The sequence below is a fragment of the Rhineura floridana genome, chromosome 4, assembly GCF_030035675.1.
Source record: "Rhineura floridana isolate rRhiFlo1 chromosome 4, rRhiFlo1.hap2, whole genome shotgun sequence".
Lineage (NCBI taxonomy): Eukaryota > Metazoa > Chordata > Lepidosauria > Squamata > Rhineuridae > Rhineura > Rhineura floridana.
In genome coordinates, this window is record NC_084483.1 from 132,556,873 (window position 1) to 132,578,093 (window position 21,221).

The 21,221-nt window shown below is 42.4% G+C and overlaps 2 protein-coding genes across 2 annotated transcripts in view; both read right to left on the reverse strand.

Annotated features, from left to right (window-relative positions):
* COG2 (component of oligomeric golgi complex 2) overlaps positions 1–21,221 on the reverse strand; it is a 58,584-nt gene that overhangs the window by 15,309 nt on the left and 22,054 nt on the right. The window contains exons 7-11 of the mRNA XM_061624473.1: positions 18,958–19,137; positions 18,023–18,147; positions 7,699–7,825; positions 7,046–7,185; positions 931–992 (exon numbers count right to left, since the gene is read on the reverse strand). Of these exons, the coding sequence (XP_061480457.1) occupies positions 931–992; positions 7,046–7,185; positions 7,699–7,825; positions 18,023–18,147; positions 18,958–19,137 (634 nt within the window). The remainder of the gene's footprint in view (positions 1–930; positions 993–7,045; positions 7,186–7,698; positions 7,826–18,022; positions 18,148–18,957; positions 19,138–21,221) is intronic.
* On the reverse strand, positions 11,078–13,702 carry LOC133384447 (uncharacterized). Its single transcript, XM_061626384.1, has 2 exons — positions 12,491–13,702; positions 11,078–11,731 (listed from the first exon to the last, which is right to left on the reverse strand). Exons 1-2 carry the CDS (start codon positions 13,653–13,655, stop codon positions 11,163–11,165), a joined length of 1,734 nt encoding a protein of 577 aa, XP_061482368.1. The 5' UTR covers positions 13,656–13,702; the 3' UTR covers positions 11,078–11,162.

A 21,221-nucleotide genomic window follows, 5' to 3' on the forward strand; every position in this document is an offset into this window, starting at 1 on the left:
TTATTTCAAAATTATCCTGATTAGACAAGATTCATTACCAACATTTATGAATACATTTTTGCTTTTTTCCCTCTTTTTCCAATCTTAGATCCACAGCTGCCCTATAGTTTCTGAACATTTCAACAGGGTTGCATGGTAGCCTTTCACATGTATAACTGAAACTGTCACTTAGCACCAAAGCTTGATGGATCACTGCCCTATCTTGCGTAGATTAGCTAAAGTGAAAATTGCCTGATTGAGGCAAATAGCTAGATACTTGACTAATAAAACCTGCCTCAGTCTTGGAAAAGCTATCAGCAACCACCTTCTGCCCAAGCTATTAAGTGCAGGTCAGGGGCAAGCACTGTTTATGGATTCTGGATAGCAGAGCCATAGCTGCTGAGGAAGGGGAAAGGAAGGAGGCAGTTACTTCCTGAATAACTGGTTTGTTTTTTTAGGCGGGTTACCTCTCGCTATAGAACTGTGGATGGAGATACAAATGCAAAATAACTCTAAGCTGTGGATACCAATTTTCTTTCAATGTTATACAGAGGGTTGTACTCAACTAAGTCATACTCAGGTTTATTGATTTCAGTGGTTCTGTTCTAAGTTAGTCATGTTAATAAACATTGAAGTTAATAAATGAGAGTCTACTCTGAGTAGTACTAGCATTGAATACCACCCAGAAATTGAGTGTAGTAGTTGTTGTTGGTCTACTCTCCCTCCAGTCGTTAACTGAAACCCCAACTCAATATTTAGGGTTCTCTTCTTTCCAGCACAATTCAATTTTCTTCATTCCTAGCCGATATGCTCTGCTGTCAGATGAATCCTGTTACACACAAACTCATCATTGCTACCCAATTTCAGACAAAATTTCTCCCACAGTTGATATCATTGACTAAAATCATAATCAAAACTGCAGTGCATGTTAATTACAGTGAAGAACCTTACCTGGAGCTTCTTCCAAGCCGTCAGAAAGGGCTGCTTCTAAGGACCCTGCTATTTCTTTAAACCTAAGCAATAAAAAATTGTATCCTCTGTGAGACTGCAGTAAAGTCCTAATTAAAATTTACATTTGGCAGCTTAGTGCTGCAAGCTGCATATCAAATTCCTCAAAACGTATTTCAAACCTGAATACCACAGGAATCTCTGTAATACAACTGTTATAATGCAACTATGCTTCCATGTACTAGAAGAATGAGTGACAGTGTCTGAACGAGAGGTAGGTGTGGAGTGGCAGTTGAGAAAGGAGTTAGAAGAGGGGTTTGAAAGACACAGCAGTGAGTTATTCTTGCTGCTGCTGTTAACGTTTTCTAAGCACGGGACTGATATTAAAAGATAAAACAGTTCTTGTCTGTAGGCTCAAAATCTAATAGGCAAGATACAAAAGGAAAAAATGGGGAGGGAAGAGGATAAATAAATAAGACATAACCGATTCCGTTTCAGGGAGCTTGACTAAGAAATCCTCTAAGCAGTTTACAATAAATATTAAAATTATCTATATTATAATTATCAATAAAAACAGTTATTTTCTGTTCTTTAGTTCTGATTATTCTTTCTAATAATAATTTCCTGTGCTTTATCAAATGACTACTTGTTCTAGGTGTTATGTTCTATGAATACATACATACATACTTATTTATTTATTATACAGCCATGAGAGTGGCTGTATACTATAGCCAGTGTGGATTTTTCACATTCCGCAATGTTAAATTGAAAATACCTCCCATGCCATTCTGATGCTTCTCATAAGCTCATTTCAAAACAAAACCTTACAAAACCTATAGTCCTGAACTCAGAAACGCTTGCTTAACAACTCTCTCAATTTTCATGGCAATAAACAAAACAGTCCAAAAGAATCGACAGTTCAAAGTCTAAAGAGAGAGAAAAAAAACCCAGAGCCCTTTTGGACTTTTTTCTGTCAGAGTTCTCATAATCTGTTGAAATTCATAAAAAATCAGCCATGTCCACAGAGTACTTGGAATCCTGTTACTGACCTTGCCCCATACTCTGACCTTCATCTTCTGCAGTTTAAAAGTTAAAAAAATACCTGGCTGATTTTTAATTAATTTAATACATTTTGCATTGAACTCAATGATAATGTTGGGCATGCTCAGGAAGAACCAACTGTCAGTGTTTTAAAAGCCAGACTCACAGCTGCTGGGCTTGGCTAATCAGGGGGCCACACCCACGCCAGACTTTGATTTCACATGAGACAGTCATGGTTTCCTGAAGAGAATCCTGGGAAGTGTAGTTTGTGAAGGGTGCTGAGAGGAGACTGCTATTCCCCTGAGAGAGCTCCATTGGCCAGAGTGGTTTGTCAGCCACTCTGATTGAAGGTCTGTGAGGGAAACAGGGCGTCTCTGAGCAACTCTCAGCACCCTCCACTAACTAAACTTCCCAGGATTCTTTGAGAGAAGCCATGACTGTCCAAAGTGAAAGAAAGGTCTGATGTGGATGTGACCAGGGACAGCTTTGGTTTAAATTTGGGTGGGAGGCTACATGTGCCTGCTGTAGAATAAAAAGGTGGGGGAAACCCTGAAAAGCAATGATACTGTTCACAATGTTTTCCTTTTGGAAGGGAAAGAGGCTTCCCCTCTGCCCAGTGCCCACCCACCAATCTCCCCTCCCCCTCCTCCTACCCTTCCTGCCCTCCCCCAGGTCAGTGTCAGACTACAACCTGGGAGACCAGGGTTCAAATCCCCACACAGCCATGAACCTCACTGGGTGACCTTGGGCCTGTCACTGCCTCTCAGCCTCAAAGCAAGGCAATGGTAAACCATCTCTGAATACTGTTTACCATGAAAACCCTATTCATAGGGTCGCCATAAGTTGGGATTGACTTGAAGGCAGTCTATTTCCATTTTCAAACATGATTGTACAGAAATAAATCTCACTGAACTCAAAAGGTATACAGCTGATCAAACCCACCCTCCCTTCTCCCTCCTATTCCCTCCCTCTTGCCTCTTCCCTGCTCTCCCCCTCCAATCCCCGCCTTCTCCTTCCCCTCCCGTCCACCTCCTCCTCCCCATGGTCAGTTTTACCTATCTTAAGCATGATTGCACAGGAGTAAATACCACTGAACTCAATAAGCTTGCAAATGATTAAACCTGCCCTCCCCTGCCCCTTCCTTTGCCCTCCCCTCCAATCCCTTCCTTCCCCCTCCCGCTCCTTCCACTCCCCTCTCCTCTCCCTTTCTCCTTCCCTCTCTCCCCTTTCCCTGCTCCTCCCCCATGGTCAGTTTTACCTATCCTAACCATGATTACATACGAGTAAATCCCATTGAAATCAATAAGCATGCAAATGATCAGACCTAGCTTTTCCCACCTTCCCCTCTTCTCTCCCTTCTTCCTCCCCTCTTCCTTCTTTCTCCTTCCCTGCCCCCTCCAGCCATCCCTCCCTCACCCCGTTTTACCTATCTTAAGCATGATTACATAGGAGTAGATCCCACTGAATTCAATAAACATGCAAATTATCAAAACTGTCCTCCTCCCCTCCCCCTCCTTCCTGCTCCCCCCCTCCTCCCCCTCCCTTCCCCATCCCCTGTGGTGAGTTTCACCTATCCTGAGCATGATTGTAGGGGAGTAAATCCCACTGAACTCAATAAGCATCCAAATGATCAATCCATTTCCAGCAAACTTGCACAGGATCCCATTTCTTACCTCCCGGATTAAAAAGCAGAGACATTCGCTAATAGGCAAAAAAACTTGGGGTTTAAGAATGTACCTATAGCCAACAGATACTTCTATCAACCTTTAAAAAGCAGGGAAATTTGGCAGCTATAGTGAATGCACCAGGGGAGCAGGAGACCTGACCTCCTCTCTGAGATATTGGACTGCCCTACAAATTTGTCAATATGCAAACACAATTTGGGTTGGTCTTTCACAGTCCAACCCTTTTGGAAAGGAAAAGGGCTTTCCCTCTGCCAAAATGCAAACACCATTTGGGTTGTTATTTCATAATCCAGTTCACTTCCAGTGTAGCTTGGAAGAATTTGGTAACATGTGCCTCTGAGTATATGGTGAGTGATGGCAACACCTGCAATCAGCCCAAATAATAGAAAGAAGACATGTGCTGTGCTGTTCTTGTTTTAGCAGGGAGGAAACAATATTATTAAGACAGTTGACTTAGTTCACATAGTCACTTTAAATATGTCTGATTTACTTTGCAATTATAGTGCAATTTCCTATAGGAAATCATTTTCTTTTGCTTCTATTTCTGTGAATATGTTAAGTACAGCAACACTTTGAAAAATTTACACTAAAAAAACTCCAAAAATAATTGTGGAATAATGGCACTGACTATTTTGCAGAATAGTCTCCAGTGGACATCAGGAGTATCTGTCTGCACAACATAAAATAGTGGGAGGTGAAATATATTCTAGCAAAATTCTAGGTGTGCTCTATGTTTTTAATTGACCATGCCCACCTTGCCTTAAATGAAGTGGTTTAAACATAGCAGGCTGAAAACATGCACCTTGGGTAGGCTAAGTTTGTTTTTTCCAACAGCTAGAGTCATTCCTGAAGTAGCAACATATTGTAATCAGTCTGATTTTATATCAAACTGCAGTTTCACATTCAACTGTTAATGCACCCAAAATAGAAATAGAACATAACCTCCAATTTGAAACACAAAAGACCGTCTTCACCATCATATGACACCTGACCAATAAAAAGGCTTTGAAATTAATAAAAATAAATTTGACACAGGATGAATAATGAGGGAAATAAAATTTTCTAGATTACATTCTCTGTAGAAACAATAGTAACACAGGAATGAAGCAAAGTAAGAAGAATACCAACATACATACAAAAATGTAATTCTCCATCTTTGGAGATGGCAGGTATTGCCACCACTCACCATATGCTCAGATGCACATGTTACCAAATTCTTCCAAGCTACACAGGAAGTGGATTGGACTGTGAAAGACCAACCCAAATGGTGTTTGCATTTTGACCAATTTGTAGGGCAATCCAATACCTCAGAGAGGTCAGGTGTCCTGCTCCCCTGGTGTATTCACTATAGCTGCCCAATCCCTGCTTTTTAAAGTTTGGTAGAAATATCTGTTGGCTATAGGTGAATTCTTAAACCGTCAGGTTTTTTGCCTATTAGTGAATATACCTGCTATATTCTGGTCTGTGCGGATTTTAGGAATAACAACTAGCTTAATTTACACAGACAAACATATAAAAGGAGAGTCCTGAGTTGGCAGTAGCAACAGTTAATGTTGGTTACGTTAAGGGGCATCTTGACTCAGGGGACCAATTGAATAATCCAGTTACTTCTATGGGCCAGGATCATGTGTATGTGTGGTGTGTGTGTGTCCCACTCCACTACCATACCAACCCCCTTCACACAAACATATAAAATGAGAGTCCTGAGTTGGTAGTAGCAACAGTTAATTTTGGTTATGTTAAGGGGCATCTTGACTCAGGGGACTAAGTGATTTACCCAATTACTTCTATGGGCCAGGATTATGGGTGTTGTGTGTGACAGCCACTCCACTACCATTTTTGAGGCATACCAACCCCCTTCATTTGGGAGGTGGGAGTTTGAAGCACAGAAATGATAGCCTTTCCACAACAGACTCATGTAATGGGGTCGCTGACAGAGTCACCTGAAATCACATTTGCTGGACAGATCCTGGGATTAGGAGAGAATGGTGGGAGATGACTGAAAGAAGTGGCTGTGAGGCAGCTTCCTCCAAAGTGACTGTTGCATCATCATCTGTCTGTATAAGGTCAATGTACATTCATTCATTTCACCTCTTGGTTGTGCACCGATTGCCAATGTCAGTTCTTACTGTTATGATTTTTTAAAAATGCTGGTAAATTTCAGGGCCCAGAGAATAAAAGTCATCCCCATATGACAAGATAGGGCTTGTAGAAAGATTCCTGACCTTGTGAGTCCACTTGAGAATCCTGCAAAGCCTCTAGAAAAGTTGACAACCCAGCACAGATGGTCACAGGTTTTCCCAGCCTCATCAGAATTTTTAGCATCCATTTAAAACAAAAACGAGTTTTGCAAGCTGGAACCAAATTTAACGTTGTACAAGAGGGAAATGCAGATTGGTTGAGAACCTTACAGTGAAAGGAGAACTATTGTTTTTACCCATATGCAAATTCAATTGATTGACTAAAACTCATATGGTTCATTCAGTAAGATTTTTCTGACTATAACAGCCAAATTTAAAAGTGAAATGAAAAGAAGTAAAATGAACCTGTACCTATAAAAATTAATTATTTAATAAATAATTAATCTAAGCAGCAAAGTCTGTATTAAGGTAACTGCTTAATTGGTTTGAAACCTGGCGCTTCATTATGGTGTTACCTAAGTTCTTTGCAATCTGTGGCATTCCTCCAGATAAATTGGTAGCAATTACCACATATTCTGTTGAAGTGCAAATAAGCTTATAATCTGCTTAGTTTATATGTCTAAAAACTTGGTTGTGATAGTACTTTTTGAAGCTTATCTTTTTTAAAAACAAAAATGTTCATGGTATCAGAAAGAACTATTGATTTCTATCCCCTAGAACTGTTTGCCGAACCTTGTGCTAGTGTCTCTTACCAAACATGTAGAAAGCGGCTGGTGCCATGGTCACAAGATCTAGACAAAGGTCATAAAAAACAAATCTAAGAACTAAGGCACATCTCTGCTCCCCGTTTTTACTCCTCTCAGTGTAAAACAAAAGCTCATTTTTAAGGAGTAGGATGTTACATGCATCTCTAGAAATTAATGTTTCTAAAGCAAGAAGCATAATTTCTTATTTATAAATGATGGATATATTATGTAGCAGGCTCCTATTTGAAAATGTGTGTCAGTCATAGACAGTCTGATAAGATAGTGAGGAACAACTTTGTGGCACCTAAAATGTGGATACCTTTGGCTGTTTTTCTGACAGAAGGAAGGGAAGATGTATGAATGTGTCACATGTCATGATACTGAAGAGCATTTATTACCTTTGCTATATTTCAGGAGGCAGCAAATCTTTTTCTCTAAGTGAAGAGTTTTAATAGTCAGAAACTGTGCATTCCATGCCCCCTTAAAATAAAATTCAAATACTGACCTTATTTGGAAATAAACAGGCAAATTCCATTTATCATTAAAGCTGTGGTAGGAGGGATGTGACCGCAGTCTTCTAACACTGGCTTGTGAGCCACACTGCCGTTCAAACTTTCTTACAAAATCCATGCTTATGGTGTATTTCTGAAAATGGAAAGTGTACATTAAGCTGCATTTCATACTTTCTTTAACAGACATATAGCCCTATGTTATTTCAGTATTTGTCTAGTTCTCTGAAATATATGAGGCCAGATTATCTAATTAGCAATAGATTTGGAAAACTAATTCATTTTTCTTCAGCATATTTTTTTTGTTTCACTGCACCTCTTTGAGGTTATCTTTTGAAGAGCTTGATGAATAGAGGTAACACAACTTCTGATTAATCAAAATTGATATTTTTAGGGTTCAAAGGCAGATTAAATGATGCTTGCTTGTGCACACTTCATGTTACCACATATATATCTTCCTTTACATTAATAGCATTACTATTATTAATCTCTGCATAGAAATTGCAAGACATGACACTGTTAGTTGTTGAATCTGAGCATTCTGTATTAAAGCATTCTGTTTTAAAGCATCCTTTTCTAATTCATCTATTAAACTAAAGGCCTGTACCCCTTGGTTCATTGTAAGGTTAATACACATATTTAAAATTACCTCATGAAATGAATCTGGGTTCCCAGGATTAAACAGCGATGGCAGCTTAATTTCTAAACCACGAACTATTTCTGGCCACACAGAATTTACCAAAAAATCATATCCAGGAACAATATTCCCCTTTTCACTGCAAGATTAAATGGACATTTTTCTTATAAATACTTAAAATATCACTATTGGCAATAATTATACTAAAATATCTTACGCCACATTCAGCAGTAGGTTTTGTAGCATAGCACTTAAATATTAGAATATTTCTATTAGCTGAATGTTATATTTTTAGTTTCCAATCATTTTACTGTCTTGATACCTTGATACTATAAGCATATTTAAACCAAATAATATCTACTTCTATGAACTATATCAGTAGTATGTATGTTGTTTTTATAAGCCTGTGGAGATTTACATTATCTGGAAGGACTTTATTTAAAAAGGCCCTTTCTGCTCAGCACTGAGTTGGCATTCTGAGCAGAGGGAAGTTGGGAGCAAGATTTATGGCACACTGAAATTTATATCACACCGGCAGCTAGACCATATTTAATGCAAATTCAGAACAATTTGTTAGTCAGTGACTTGTCCCCAGTAATTCAAATAGTCATTCAGGAGGGCAGCAAGCCAAGCCAATAGTGCCCAGGAACCTCCACGAAGCTTGCAGGTGAATATCACCGCCCAGAATTGAGCTTAAGGATGCTTCCAAATAGGAAGATCCTAACACTATCCAGTTTTGCTGTTCTGCTATAAGCTACATGCAGAATTTCAACTGACTTTCCACACTACTCAGCACATATTGTGTTTTGTTGTGTGTAAACATCCTTCTGCATTTTCACTCTGAGGAGAGACTCGAAAGCACAACAATGTTCTTCAGAAAGGGTAGTGGTGGATCAGAGTAGAATCTTGCAATAAGAGGGCAGGCAAAGATAGAGGCAAAAGCTTTTCACCCCACTGCAAGGTAAACATGAGGTGCTGGGCACTAGCACATCTTTGAAAAGATGGAAGAGTAGCGCTAAAGCTATCAAAATCTGTGTGGCTTGTACTGCTCTTTTGCAGTTTTTCAAAGTTACATTTTCTGAGGTGTAAAAAGACATGGAAGCATCTTGGGTAAAAACATACCAGGTTAATGATTTAACAACAATGTTGTGTGGAGGCCCTGTAAAAAGTGAGTGAACTAAGAGTAGTAATTCCGGAGTAAATACCTCATCTGAAATAACAGAGAATTGGGTATGCAAAAAAGCCTACTGTGCATTTTAGAATTATGGACACTCCAGCAAATGCATTTATCAGTGAGAAGAACACTAAAAGGTAACAAATGTGGCTAACTGGACCATTGGTCTCACCTGAAGGGTGATTTTCCTATGAGTACGGACATCACAGCGGGTTTTAGCTCCACCTATCGTGCGAAGGCAAGAATGTCTTTGAAGTCAAGACTAGGGGCGTCAGGCCCCTCCCACTCTCCAGTTCATTTGCAGCGAGTCTAAGGAGAAATATCTAAAAATACAAGAACAAGGCCAACCGGCCTGGCAGCAGGAAAATAACACAATAGTACCATGCATAGTAACATGACTGCAACATAGCGGTATAACAGAACTAGAAGTCTTGACTTCACTCTTAAATTTAAATAATAGCGTAACAGTAACATATAATACATTAGAAAATATATAGTCATCCTCCAACTGAGAGGGTCATGATGTCCGTACTCATAGGAAAATCACCCTTCAGGTGAGACCAATGGTCCATTTTCCCTGAGTCCGGCCATCACAGCGGGATGTACCACAGCAGCCCATACAGGGAGGGACCACCCACGTGTTAATCCTCATTAAGAACCTGTTGCAACACTCGTCTGCCGAATGATGCGTCAGCAGAGGCATAACGATCAATTTTATAATGCCTTATAAACGAGTGTGGGGTAGACCAGACTGCAACCCTACAAATATCAGCAACAGGAGCATTAGTGGCAAAAGCAGCTGAAGTGGCAGCTGACCTGGTAGAATGAGCCGTTATAATAGCTGGAACTGACAGCTTCAGAGACTCATATGCTAAAGTAATACATGCCCTTAACCAACGGGATAAGGTAGGATTGGATACTTTATGCCCCATAGACCTTGGATGAAAGGATACAAACAGAGACTCCGTTCGTCGAATCTCTTGGGTCCTAGACAGGTAGGTCTTGAGAGCCCTCTGGACATCTAACGAATGCCAAGCCTTTTCTAGAGGATGGGTAGGATTCGGGCAAAAGGAAGGCAAAACAATGTCCTGGTTGCAATGAAAAACTGAATCGACCTTGGGACAGAAGGAAGGATCAGTCTTCAGTACAACAGAGTCCTTATGGAAGACGCAGAGGTGTCGAGCAGAAGACAATGCGCCCAACTCTGAAACACGTCTGGCAGATGTGATTGCGATCAGAAACAAGACCTTGAAGGACAGTATACGTAGGGGCACAGTCCTGATGGGTTCAAACGGAGGGCGTTGCAAAGCCTGCAGAACTTTCGGCAAACTCCATGAGGGGAACCGATGGACAACAGCCGGAGAGCGTAGGGCGACTCCCCTCAAAAAACGTTTGATGAACGGATGTGAGGAAATATGATCTCCAGGAGAGGACACTGAGAGGATGGACGACAGAGTGGACGCATGTCGACGTAGAGTGTTGGGTCGAAGTCCCATCATAAAGCCGCTATGGAGAAATTGCAGCACCTGATGCACAGTGGCCTGGGATGGATCATGGTGGTGGGACTGACACCACTTGGAGAAAGCCACCCAGGTATGTTGATAAATACGAGTGGTAGATGGTCTTCTCGAGGCCAACATAATATCAATCACAGCGTCAGACAGTCCAGCTGACCTCAAATGTCCCGTTCAAATGCCACGATGTTAGATTGAGCCAAGTAGGGTCCTGGTGCAGAACTGGACCCTGGGATAGGAGGTCTGGCCTGACTGGAAGTGTCCAAGGATCCATCATTGACATTACCAGAAGATCTGAGAACCACGGTCGGCGTGGCCAAAATGGTGCTATCAGAACCAGCTGTGCCTTCTCGGTTCGCGCCTTCCTCAAGGTTTTGGCTAACAATGGTATGGGAGGAAAGGCGTACAATAGACCGTCTGGCCACGGTGTTGTCAGAGCATCCACTGCTTCTGCTGTTGAGTCCAGGTATCGGGTAAAGTACCTGGGAAGCTGGCAATTGTGACTAGAAGCAAACAGGTTGACTGAGAGGGCGCCGAACCGACACTGGAGACGATGGAAAATGGCTGGATGAAGTTTCCATTCTCCCGGAAAGACCTGTTGTCTGCTGAGCCAGTCTGCTGTCACATTCCAAATCCCTCTGAGATGTTCTGCTTTCAGGGATTGTAGATGTTGTTCTGCCCAGACAAAGATGAGGGAGGCTAAGTCCTGCAGAGGACGAGACCTGGTGCCCCCCTGTCTGTTCAAATGTGATTTTACACACGTGTTGTCTGTTCGAATGAGCACATGATCAAAAGGGAACAGAGACTGAAAATGAAGTAGAGCTAAGTGGACAGTCTTTAGCTCCAGCCAGTTGATGCTTTGAGTTTGCTCTGCGGTGGACCAAACCCCCTGAACATACTGGGAGTTGCAGTGGGCTCCCCAACCGATGAGGCTGGCATCCGTGGTTACAATGGTTCTGCGGGGTTCTCTGAACGACGTGCCCTTGGAGAGGTGTTGAACCTTGGTCCACCAGCGGAAGGAGAGGTGCAGTGCAGGGCTCAAACGAACTTTGCGATGGTTGGAGCTGGCAATGTCTTTTTGAAAAGGCAACAGAACCCATTGAAGGGGCCGAGTGTGGGCTCGAGCCCATGGCACAATGTGGATTGTAGAGATGAATATCCCGAGCGTTCTGGCAAGAAGCATGACGTCTGCGGATGTTTGTTGCATCAGGGACCTTGCGATGCTTGTGATGGCAGTGATGCGATCTGGAGCCAAGAAGACCATTACCTGCAGGGTGTCCAACATTGCCCCTAGATGTAGTAGGCGTTGGGTTGGTTGGAGATGGCTTTTGTCGAAGTTGACAAGCCAGCCGTAGGCCTGCAAAACATTGAGGGTGATCATTAAGTGCTGATGAGCCAGCTCCTCAGACTTGGCCCGTATTAACAGATCATCCAGATATGGGTAGATATGAACCCCTTGGGTCCGGAGGTAAGCCACTAGGATGAGTAGCCCCTTGGTAAACACTCTTGGAGCAGAGGAGAGGCCGAATGGCATCGCTCTATATTGAAAGTGCTGGTGGCCAAAAGCAAACCGAAGAAACTTCCTGTGGGCTATACAAATGGGCACATGGAGATACGCTTCCTTAAGGTCGATAGAAGCCAGGAAGTCTCCTTCATGCAGACTCTCCGTAATGGAATGGAGTGATTCCATTTTGAACCTGCGATATGTTACAAAACGGTTGACAAACTTGAGGTCCAATACCGCCCTCCATGATAAATCTCGTTTTGGGACAGCAAATAGGAGGGAGTACACCCCTTCCGACCTCTCAGTTGTGGGAACTGGCTCTATCGCCGCTATGTCCAAGAGGTGGTGGATAGCTGTCTGCATGATGTTGTGCCTGGCTGGTGCCCTTGGGCAAGGAGTCGGATGGAATCTGTCTGATGGGGTTGCCCAGAACTCTATGGTATAGCCATAACTGAAAAGGTCCCTGATCCAGGAGACCGTAGTAAGGCGCAGCCATCGATCTCCAAAATTAAGTAATCTGCCACCTATGGGGAGGGCGTTAAGACTACTTGCGTGGGCGAGGGCCTCCCTTATATGAGGACGATGAGTTGCCCCTGCGCCCTTGGTACTGACCTCTGCCCTGGAAGCGTCGGTTCCAGGAGCCCCTGAATGCGTTGGGGTCATAGGATCTGAAGTTGCGGCCTCGTCCTCCTGGCCGCGTTCCTCGAAAGGGCTGGTTAGAACGGAAGGAAGGAAATCGCCTGAAAGGCCTGTGGTCGATGTTCTTGACTGTGGCCAGAACCGGTTTGTGGGCGTCTTTTGGATCAACCAGCACTGCCTTTAGAGCTTCCTCGCCGAAGAGTAGAGATCCGGAGTAAGGAGCCCTGGACAGGTTCAATCTGGCCGCTGAATCAGCTTGCCAGTGGCGAAGCCAGAGGGTGCGTCGAGCGACTATTTGAGCCGTCATGGCTCGTGCCCCTAATTGAGTGGCATCCAGAGTGGCATCGGCCACAAAAGCTGCTGTCTTACGCAATTTCAATAGCGCTCTTCTGAGGGCGACAGGATCAGGGTTAGCGTCCTCTAGAAGGTCATCCAGCCACATCATAGATGCTCTGGAGAAAATGGAGGCTGAAGCGGAGGCACGCATGGATAGGGCAGTGGCCTCGTGATTCTTGCGGAGGGCGAAGTCTATTCGTCGCTCAGTAGTGTCCTTTAGGTGTGATTCCCCTTCCCTGGGCAAAAGTGATCGTGAAACGAGGCGAGCGATTGGTTCATCTATGCCAGGGACATCTAACTTGGTGGCAAAGTCTGGAGCTAGGGCGTAAAACCTGTCAGCCAGGTTCTTGAAGCGTCGAGCTTGGAGTGGATGAGCCCATTCTTCAGAGGCTAATTTGGCAATTGGGTCCGGCACCGGGATGTAGTGTTCAGTAGGTGCAGGGGATTTGAGGACCTTGGCCCCTTTTATAGCTGGGGTGGACGAAGTTGAAGGCGCAGTCTGGAGACCAAGGGTATTAACTACCCTACGTGCTAGCGGCTGATAGTCTGAGGTATTAAACAAACGATACGATGTATCCTCCTCATGATCTGAATAGTCACTCCAGTCGTCTCCTTCAACATGGTCAGTGAAAGTTGACTCCTCCGCATACGAGGCTTCGTCCGTACATCTGCCTCTGGCTACGTCAAAGGGATCTGGTGAACAGGAAGAATGAGCTTCATGACACGCACGTTGGTCCATGTTGAGTTGAGGTATGGCAGGAACTTGTGGTAGTGACTGCATTTGGGTGAAAAATGCCAGCATGGCTTGAAGTTGGGAAAGGAAATCAGGAGACAGCTGCAGACCGGATGTGGCAGATTATGTGCCTGAGGAGCTATTGGAACAGATGTTTGGGGTGGTAAAACAGAGGGAGGTTCGTTAGGCGAACACTGAGCAGGAAAACCAACAAACTCTTCCTCGTCAGAGGAAGCAGCAGGGGAATGGAGAATATCGCTTATGTGTGCCTGTGCTGCGGTGGTGGTTGGCACAGAAACATAACGTGGGCGCTTTGGTTTGCTATGGCTGGAAAGATGTTTTGTCTTAGCCAGAGCTTTGGGATGTCTGGTCTTAGTCGTGTTAGAATGTTGTGGCTTGGCTGTTTGTGGCATGCCTGGCTGATCTGGCCCCATATGGGTTGAATGCGACATGCCTGGCTGTTCTGCCATCTTATATTAACTTGGGTGCAGTACACGGCCACGGAGGGGGCAGGATGTAAAGACCCGAACTGGCACAGCGTACGACCACGGAGGGGGTAGAATACGCTGGCAGATGGCGAAGTGCACTGCCACAGAGGGGGCAGAATGCACTGAGGAGTCAGCGTTAATATATATAGGCTGTTTTTAGAGTGGGCACACTCAGATTAGTGCTGTAGGCTGGGTTTCAGGCATGGTACACGGCCGCAGAGGGGGCAGGATATACCAATATAAATCAGATTTAGTACAAGTCAGCCACTAAGATTAAAGCTCCAGCCTTGATAATACAATCCAGCCACTAGGATTAAAGCTCCAGCCTTGATAACACAATCCAGCCCACTAGGATTGGAGCTCCAGCCTTGATAATATAATCCAGCCACTATGATTACAGCCACAGTAAAATTGTGTGTAAATCAGTCCTGTGTAAGTCTGTCTGCAGCACGTATACAACACACATACGGATAAATAGCCTGCAGGGGAGGTATCCGATGGTTAATAAAGGGTAACAAAAAAGGCGGGAAATTTGAATTCAAAAAATGGCACCCGGAAAAAAGAGTGCGGAGAGAGAAGGAGCAATGGCGGCCGTCTGGAAGCGAACTGGGGGAAGGGCTGCCCAGCACAGTCTCGCAGGAGGAGCCGCAGGGCCGAAAGCCGCACTAGCGGCTCTAAAAAACCCCCAGGAGGGAAGAGGCAGTAGGGGAAATGCGGCAGCCACCACAGAGGGAGCCGCCGTCGCCGTCTGCAAAGCCCTTCACGGTGGGGTGAGCTGAGGTAAAAGCGCTAATGAGGGAGCCGCAGACAGTCTCGCAGGTTAATGAAAGAGCTGCAGCCACAGGTTTCAGTGGGGCGAGAACGGACCCGGGCAGGCTAAAACGGGTGACGGGGTAACGGCGGGAGCCGCAGCCGCAAGCTCCCGCTGAGATCAGAAAAACCACAGCCGCGGTCTTCCGAGAGCGTCACGGAGCGCGGGGAAAAGGGAGCCCAGCAAGACAAGCCGCTAGAAGGGAACTGTAGCCGCAAGTTCCCAGGGGAAGCGCAGAGCCCAAGAGAGAAAGAAAAACGAAAGGACGAGGAGGATCCGCAGCTGCGGTCTCACTTAGGGGTGGGGAGTAATCCAATAGGGGAAACAAACTGCCCGGGCAAGGGAAAAAGGTTCCCCAAGAGAAGTCCCCAAAAATCGGATACAGTTAAAAGCAGTTAAACACAAGACAGAGGGAAGGAGGACACTTGGAGACACACAGGAGACAATACCTCCGCCCTGTCAAACAAACACACAAACAAAACACCAAAAGAACTTAGCTAAACGCTACGCTATATAGATCTCAATCTTGTTCGTACAAAGGCAAGAATGAACTGGAGAGTGGGAGGGGCCTGACGCCCCTAGTCTTGACTTCAAAGACATTCTTGCCTTCGCACGATAGGTGGAGCTAAAACCCGCTGTGATGGCCGGACTCATAGGGAAAATTTCTCAACAGATACTGATGGGCAGGGACTCCACGCTCAATTCTTAACTGAGCTTGGGCATAAACATGATAGGGGCAAGCCATGTTTTTTATTCATGCATATAGAGGACCATGTATGCAAATAATCTTAACATCAAAAGGCCATGTACTTCAAAGGAACTTAATCCTCCCTGTAATGTGTTGCCTGAATCACTTTTATTTCAGTCCAACTCATTCTGGAGTTAACACTAGGAGAAAAGAGCACTGGGAAATGGAATGCAGGGAGGTAAAGGAGAATTCTGTTCCCTGCAAGAACATGTATAAAATATATACATGAATGGGGGAGACATATGAAAAAAATGTGGCTGCCCTGGGAGAAGGAAGAAACTTTGTTTTCTTCTTCTGAGTTCCAATTTTCTAAATGTAATTAGTATCAGATACAGATTAGGATTTATACACTATTTGAGAGTTCAGAAACCTGGGGAAGAGCAAGAAAAACAAATCCTTTATAGCTTTAGTTTATCACACAACAATATATTAACCATTTTCACTTATGAAAGAAGATTAAACCTATTCAAGGATTAAGATAATTGAAATGTTAGCAAAATAGGAAGTCAAATGAAGAGCGCCACAATTCCTGGATAATTAGGAAAGTATTTCAGCATTCTCTAGAGCTAAATCCTAAACACCAATACTTGCAGCAGGCTACTATGTTAACTGGTCTGTTAAGAATAAAATAAATGGATTCAATCTAGGTGGCCTAAATTCAATTTAATTGCAATATGAATTAGGCACTTATTTAAAGAGTTAGCATTATAAAATAATATGCAAATCACTCAATCATGTAGTTCAACTAGGCATATATATATTCTCTTAGGAAAAACTTTTTTTGTTTTATAGACAAATTAGACAACTACATTTTCCAACAATTAGTTACTACATGCTGTAACACAATGAACACCCATTTTCGACCCATTATATGAGCATGCACATGTCCCCTGTGAGGATACTTCAAATAGCCAGAACTTAGGCCAATGGCACAAATACTACAGTAGATATGCAACCCCCTGTGTCTTGATTCAGTTTTGCACAGAACCTACTGAACTAGAGAACAGGCAACAATATAGTATAAAGAGAGGCAGGGCTGTAGACCTGATTCTGCACCACAGTTAAGCTCATAGACTTTTATACTTTAGTCCAGGACTGCCACAACTTCCTGTTGCTTGTGATCCCCAGGTTTGAGTTATGACTTCAAAGTAATGGTTTTATAGTTCCCCAATCCCACCACAAATATCTAATCCGGTAAAAATTGTAATCTTATGCTGAAATCATGTGGAGCACATATTTGAAAACACCTAATATACAAGATAGATGTGTTATCCTGGATGAAGAAATTGTAGGACCCGACACTTAAAGCAAAAAAACCAACTAATCCATCTTGTTGGAGGCCAGCAAGAGCAAAGCTGGTAGAGGCATTGCTGGCAGAAGGGGCTGTCACATCCAGCTGCCATTTGGAGGCCTCTTGGAGGGGAGGATGCTGGCTGCACTGGCAGGGCGCAGAAGGAAACAAAATACAAGTTTCCTTCTGCCACCCCTTTTTTTTCTGGCATACCAGCTGCCGGGACAGAGGGCCATGGGAGGGAGCCGAATGGGAGCTGGATATAGCGTAAGTCCTCCTCCTAGGCTCCTCTCCGTCCCCCCCCATAACACCCCTTTCTCCAGCTTTCCACCAGTTTTCGCTAGCTCCCCTTCCATCGGGCTGGGCTTTTCCGGAGTATATCTGGCTGAGCCAGGACTAATGCACACAAAACCCTGCTGAGCTGGGACCCAGCCAGCTCAGCTGGAGGTCCGTCATATCAATTCCCCTCAGCCTGGCATAAATAGCAGTTGGACTGCGCCCTAAGTAAAGCAAGAATACAATAAGACATTTTCAGGATGAGATGGGGTTAATTTACTGATTTTTTTTAGAGAGAGAGACCATAGACATAAATATGGTGTTCATAATGCTACAGTAGATGTGAAAAAAATATTTAGACTAATTTAATTTAATTTAATTTTTTCTTTGTGGAAAAATAGTTATATTTTCAGTAATATTCTCAGCAGGGTACTGCATCTCCATTATTTATTTATTTATTATTTGATTTATATCCCGCCCTTCCTCCCAGCAGGAGCCCAGGGCGGCAAACAAAAGCACTAAAAACTCTTTAAAACATCATAAAAACAGACTTTAAAATACATTAAAACAAAACATCTCTACTGTAGGATGTTGATGTATTGCAGATGAGGATCAGAGATTCTGCTCACATCATTTTAAATAAGCAGGGTGGTATCTGACTAAATTATACTCAGCGTAGTCATGACTAATTTAATCTATTGACTTTGGTGGGTCTCCTCCAAATATAATTTTGTCAGATATTATCTATAGTTATAAAGAAAACTGAAAAAACACAATATTTCACAATATACACAACATTTAACAATAAAAAGTTTGTGTTACCTTGAAATACCTCCCCCTGTTACCTCACGCAAGAGACGGCAATGGAGAGGAACAAACTCCAGTAATTTATTGTACATACTCTGGAGGCCATTAGGATGAGACTGAACATACTGTTCCACAATCACCTGTTAAAGAACATTAAACATTATTTATTATTATTATTTAAATTTATATCCCATCCTTCCTCCCAGAAGGAGCCCAGGGTGGCAGACACCCAAAAAAACTCTAAAATATCTTAAAAACAGACTTTAAAATATATTAAAACAAAACATCTTTAAAACATCTTTAAAAATAAAAAGCTTTAAAAACATATTAAAAAGCAATTCCAACACAGATGCAGACTGGGATAAGGTCTCTACTTAAAAGGCTTGTTGAAAGGGGAAGGTCTCTGGTAGGCACCGAAAAGATAACAGAGATGTTCTAATATTTAAGGGGAAAGGAATCCCAAAGGGTAGATGCCACAACACTAAAGGTCTGTTTCCTATGTTGTAAAGAATGGACCTCCTGATAAGATGTATCTGCAGGAGACCCTCACCTGCAGAGTGCAGTGATCCCCTGGTTATATAAGCGGTAAGACGATCTTTTAGGTATCAAATTCAAGATATAAGAAAAGAATTCAAGTGCAAAAAATAAGAAAACATTTTGCATCTACGATGCAAAGTCCATCATTACTGCACTTAACAGTAATTTTTGTTTCTAAGTAGGGAGTGTACAACAGTTAAACCAGCTTTCAGTTTCTGTGTTCAAAGCCTTCCAAAGTTGTTATGCATTGACTCTAGTACTTACACCTGAATGTATTCAAAATTTAGTGGCAAATATCAAATAACTTGCTTTCTGTTCTAACTTTCCTGTCACTGAAGAGCATCAGAAGTATTTACACAGATATACAGAACACGATGTATTTTCCTCAGTCAGTTAACTCCAGCTTCACTTACTTCATCCACATATGGTTTCACAAGCACTTCGCCAACTAATGCCTCAGCATCCCGTGTTTTGTCTATTGTTGCATAGGTTCGCAAGCAATGACGTATTATGTCAATGTTGGAAGTTTGAAGACCTTCTAAAAGCAGCCCTTCCAGAGACTGTTGCAACATTGCTGTTATCCCAACTATTCGCTATGATTTTCAAAAAGAATGAGGATAATTGTTAGCTGTGTTGGAATAATCAGCAATATCCACTCATTTTATTTAGTCATTTAAGAGCTGCATAATAGCCTGAAGAATCACCAGTCACCACTGTCACATTAATATTCTAATCTTTTCTTATCTTTCACTGACCAGAAATTCAAGCCATTTATGATTTGTATAGATTATTATTAAATAGCTGTAATAAAACAAACAACATTGAAGTGAACATTAAAATTAAATTATTGTTTTAAAAACTTTCTTTGGATATTTGGGAAAAATAGGACCACTTGTTGAGGTACAATTTTAAATCAATATTACATTTATTAGCAAACGTGTGTTTGTTGCTAACAGGAAAAAGCTATTACTCTAGCAACTGTGGAATTTAGAGAGTGCTGATCATTGCACTCATTACAAAAGTCACATATTTGTTATAGAGTTCAGGATGGCAAATATTGCTGTGCATGTGGGTTAAAACTGTAAAAAATAAACAATCTGTTGAAAGGATGATTTGTTCTTTACATATTGGAGCAATAAGTATCAGGACAATGTATTACTATACATACAGTTTTCATTGATACGAGTAATTTACTTATTTTAATGTATTACAGAAAAGCCTTGCTGAGATAATTTGTTACAGTACTTACCTGGCAGATGGCAAAATAGAAATGCAAGCATTTCAATGTACAGCAAATAAGATTTTAGAGACTGTAAGGAGAAAAAAAGCACACTGGCTGACCAGGTGCTTAATAAAATATTTAATTTTTGCATTTTTTTCTGCTTGTTCACTTCAAATATAGTCCACAGTAAAAGCATGAACTTTCAGGCGGGGCTTGGACACCAAGAAAGATGGTGGTGTAGGGTGAGAGCTCCCCAGCCCGACATAGCATTAATGCCCTTAAGGACAGAAAAAAACAGTTTGTTTATTTATTCAACCAACTCCCCTTACGGGGTATGCTCTGGGGACAGCAGAGAAACAAAAACCTGGACCTCACAGGATATTTCAAACCAACAGGAAAGATACTGATCTCAAGACCAGCTCAAGACAGACTACCAATTCTCTCTAAAATGGCAACGAGCGTGAGTAAAACCTCTGTTGGCACGCAAACAGAGGCAGAGGTGGGCATCCCTGAAACAATTACAGGGACAATCAAGGAGGAAATTTCAAAGCACTTCCAGTCTCTTAAACAAGATTTGATGGCTAGCTGGTTGTCAATTTATTTATTTATTTATTTATTTTATTTAATTTATATACCGCCCTAAGCCCAAGGGCTCTCTGGGCGGTGTACATAGAATAAAGCAGTCAGGAATATATAAATACAATAAAACAATAGAATCAAACCAACAAAGGTAAACAAAAATAATCAAACAGTAGCAAAATACAACAATACATATAATAATATGCATTAAAATGCCTGGGAATATAAAAAGGTTTTCACCTGGCACCGAAAAGATAGCAGCGTCGGCGCCAGGCGCACCTCATCAAAGAGACCATTCCATAGTTCGGGAGCCACAACCGAAAAGGTCCAACCTATTCTGAACAAGGCGGGAAAAGGTCTGTTGACAGAAACAAATCTTCCCCCAGGAAGAAGAGCTGTCAATCTTCCAAGACCCTGCTTGACTGGTCCAGAAGGAGGAGTCATCCTTAACAACGAATGTACTCCATCTCATTCAGGCGAACAGCAACTATAAAGTTATTTTATCTTAGTTGTAAAATCTGTTATTTTTCCCTCCTGTTCAATATATATAATAAATATTTGATTTAGATGTCTTCATCAACTTACTGGGAGGTGTGACTAAAAGAATAGACGCAGTGGAAAGAACTATGAATCAGTCAGAGGAGATGCTTAGGGACCAAGATACCAAATTTAGAATGTTAAAGACCATACAATTATCAAATTTAAACCGGAAGACCGGCAAAACAGAAATAGAAGATCCAGATCACCTTCGTTTTAGAGGAGTGGACAGAAATGAGGAACAGGACAATGTTAAAAAATTTCTTACAAAATGGCTGACATTGCTGCCTGATTTTCCCCTGGAGGAGGAAGACTTCGACAGAGCCCTCAGACTAATAT

Excerpts from the sequence above, each read along its gene's own strand:
- LOC133384447 (XM_061626384.1), bottom strand. The coding sequence starts at position 13,655 with ATGCTGGCATTTTTCACCCAAATGCAGTCACTACCACAAGTTCCTGCC. Across the intron at positions 11,732-12,490 it reads CCGACGCTTCCAGGGCAGAG|GCCTACGGCTGGCTTGTCAA; the intron begins GTCAGTACCAAG and ends AATGTTTTGCAG.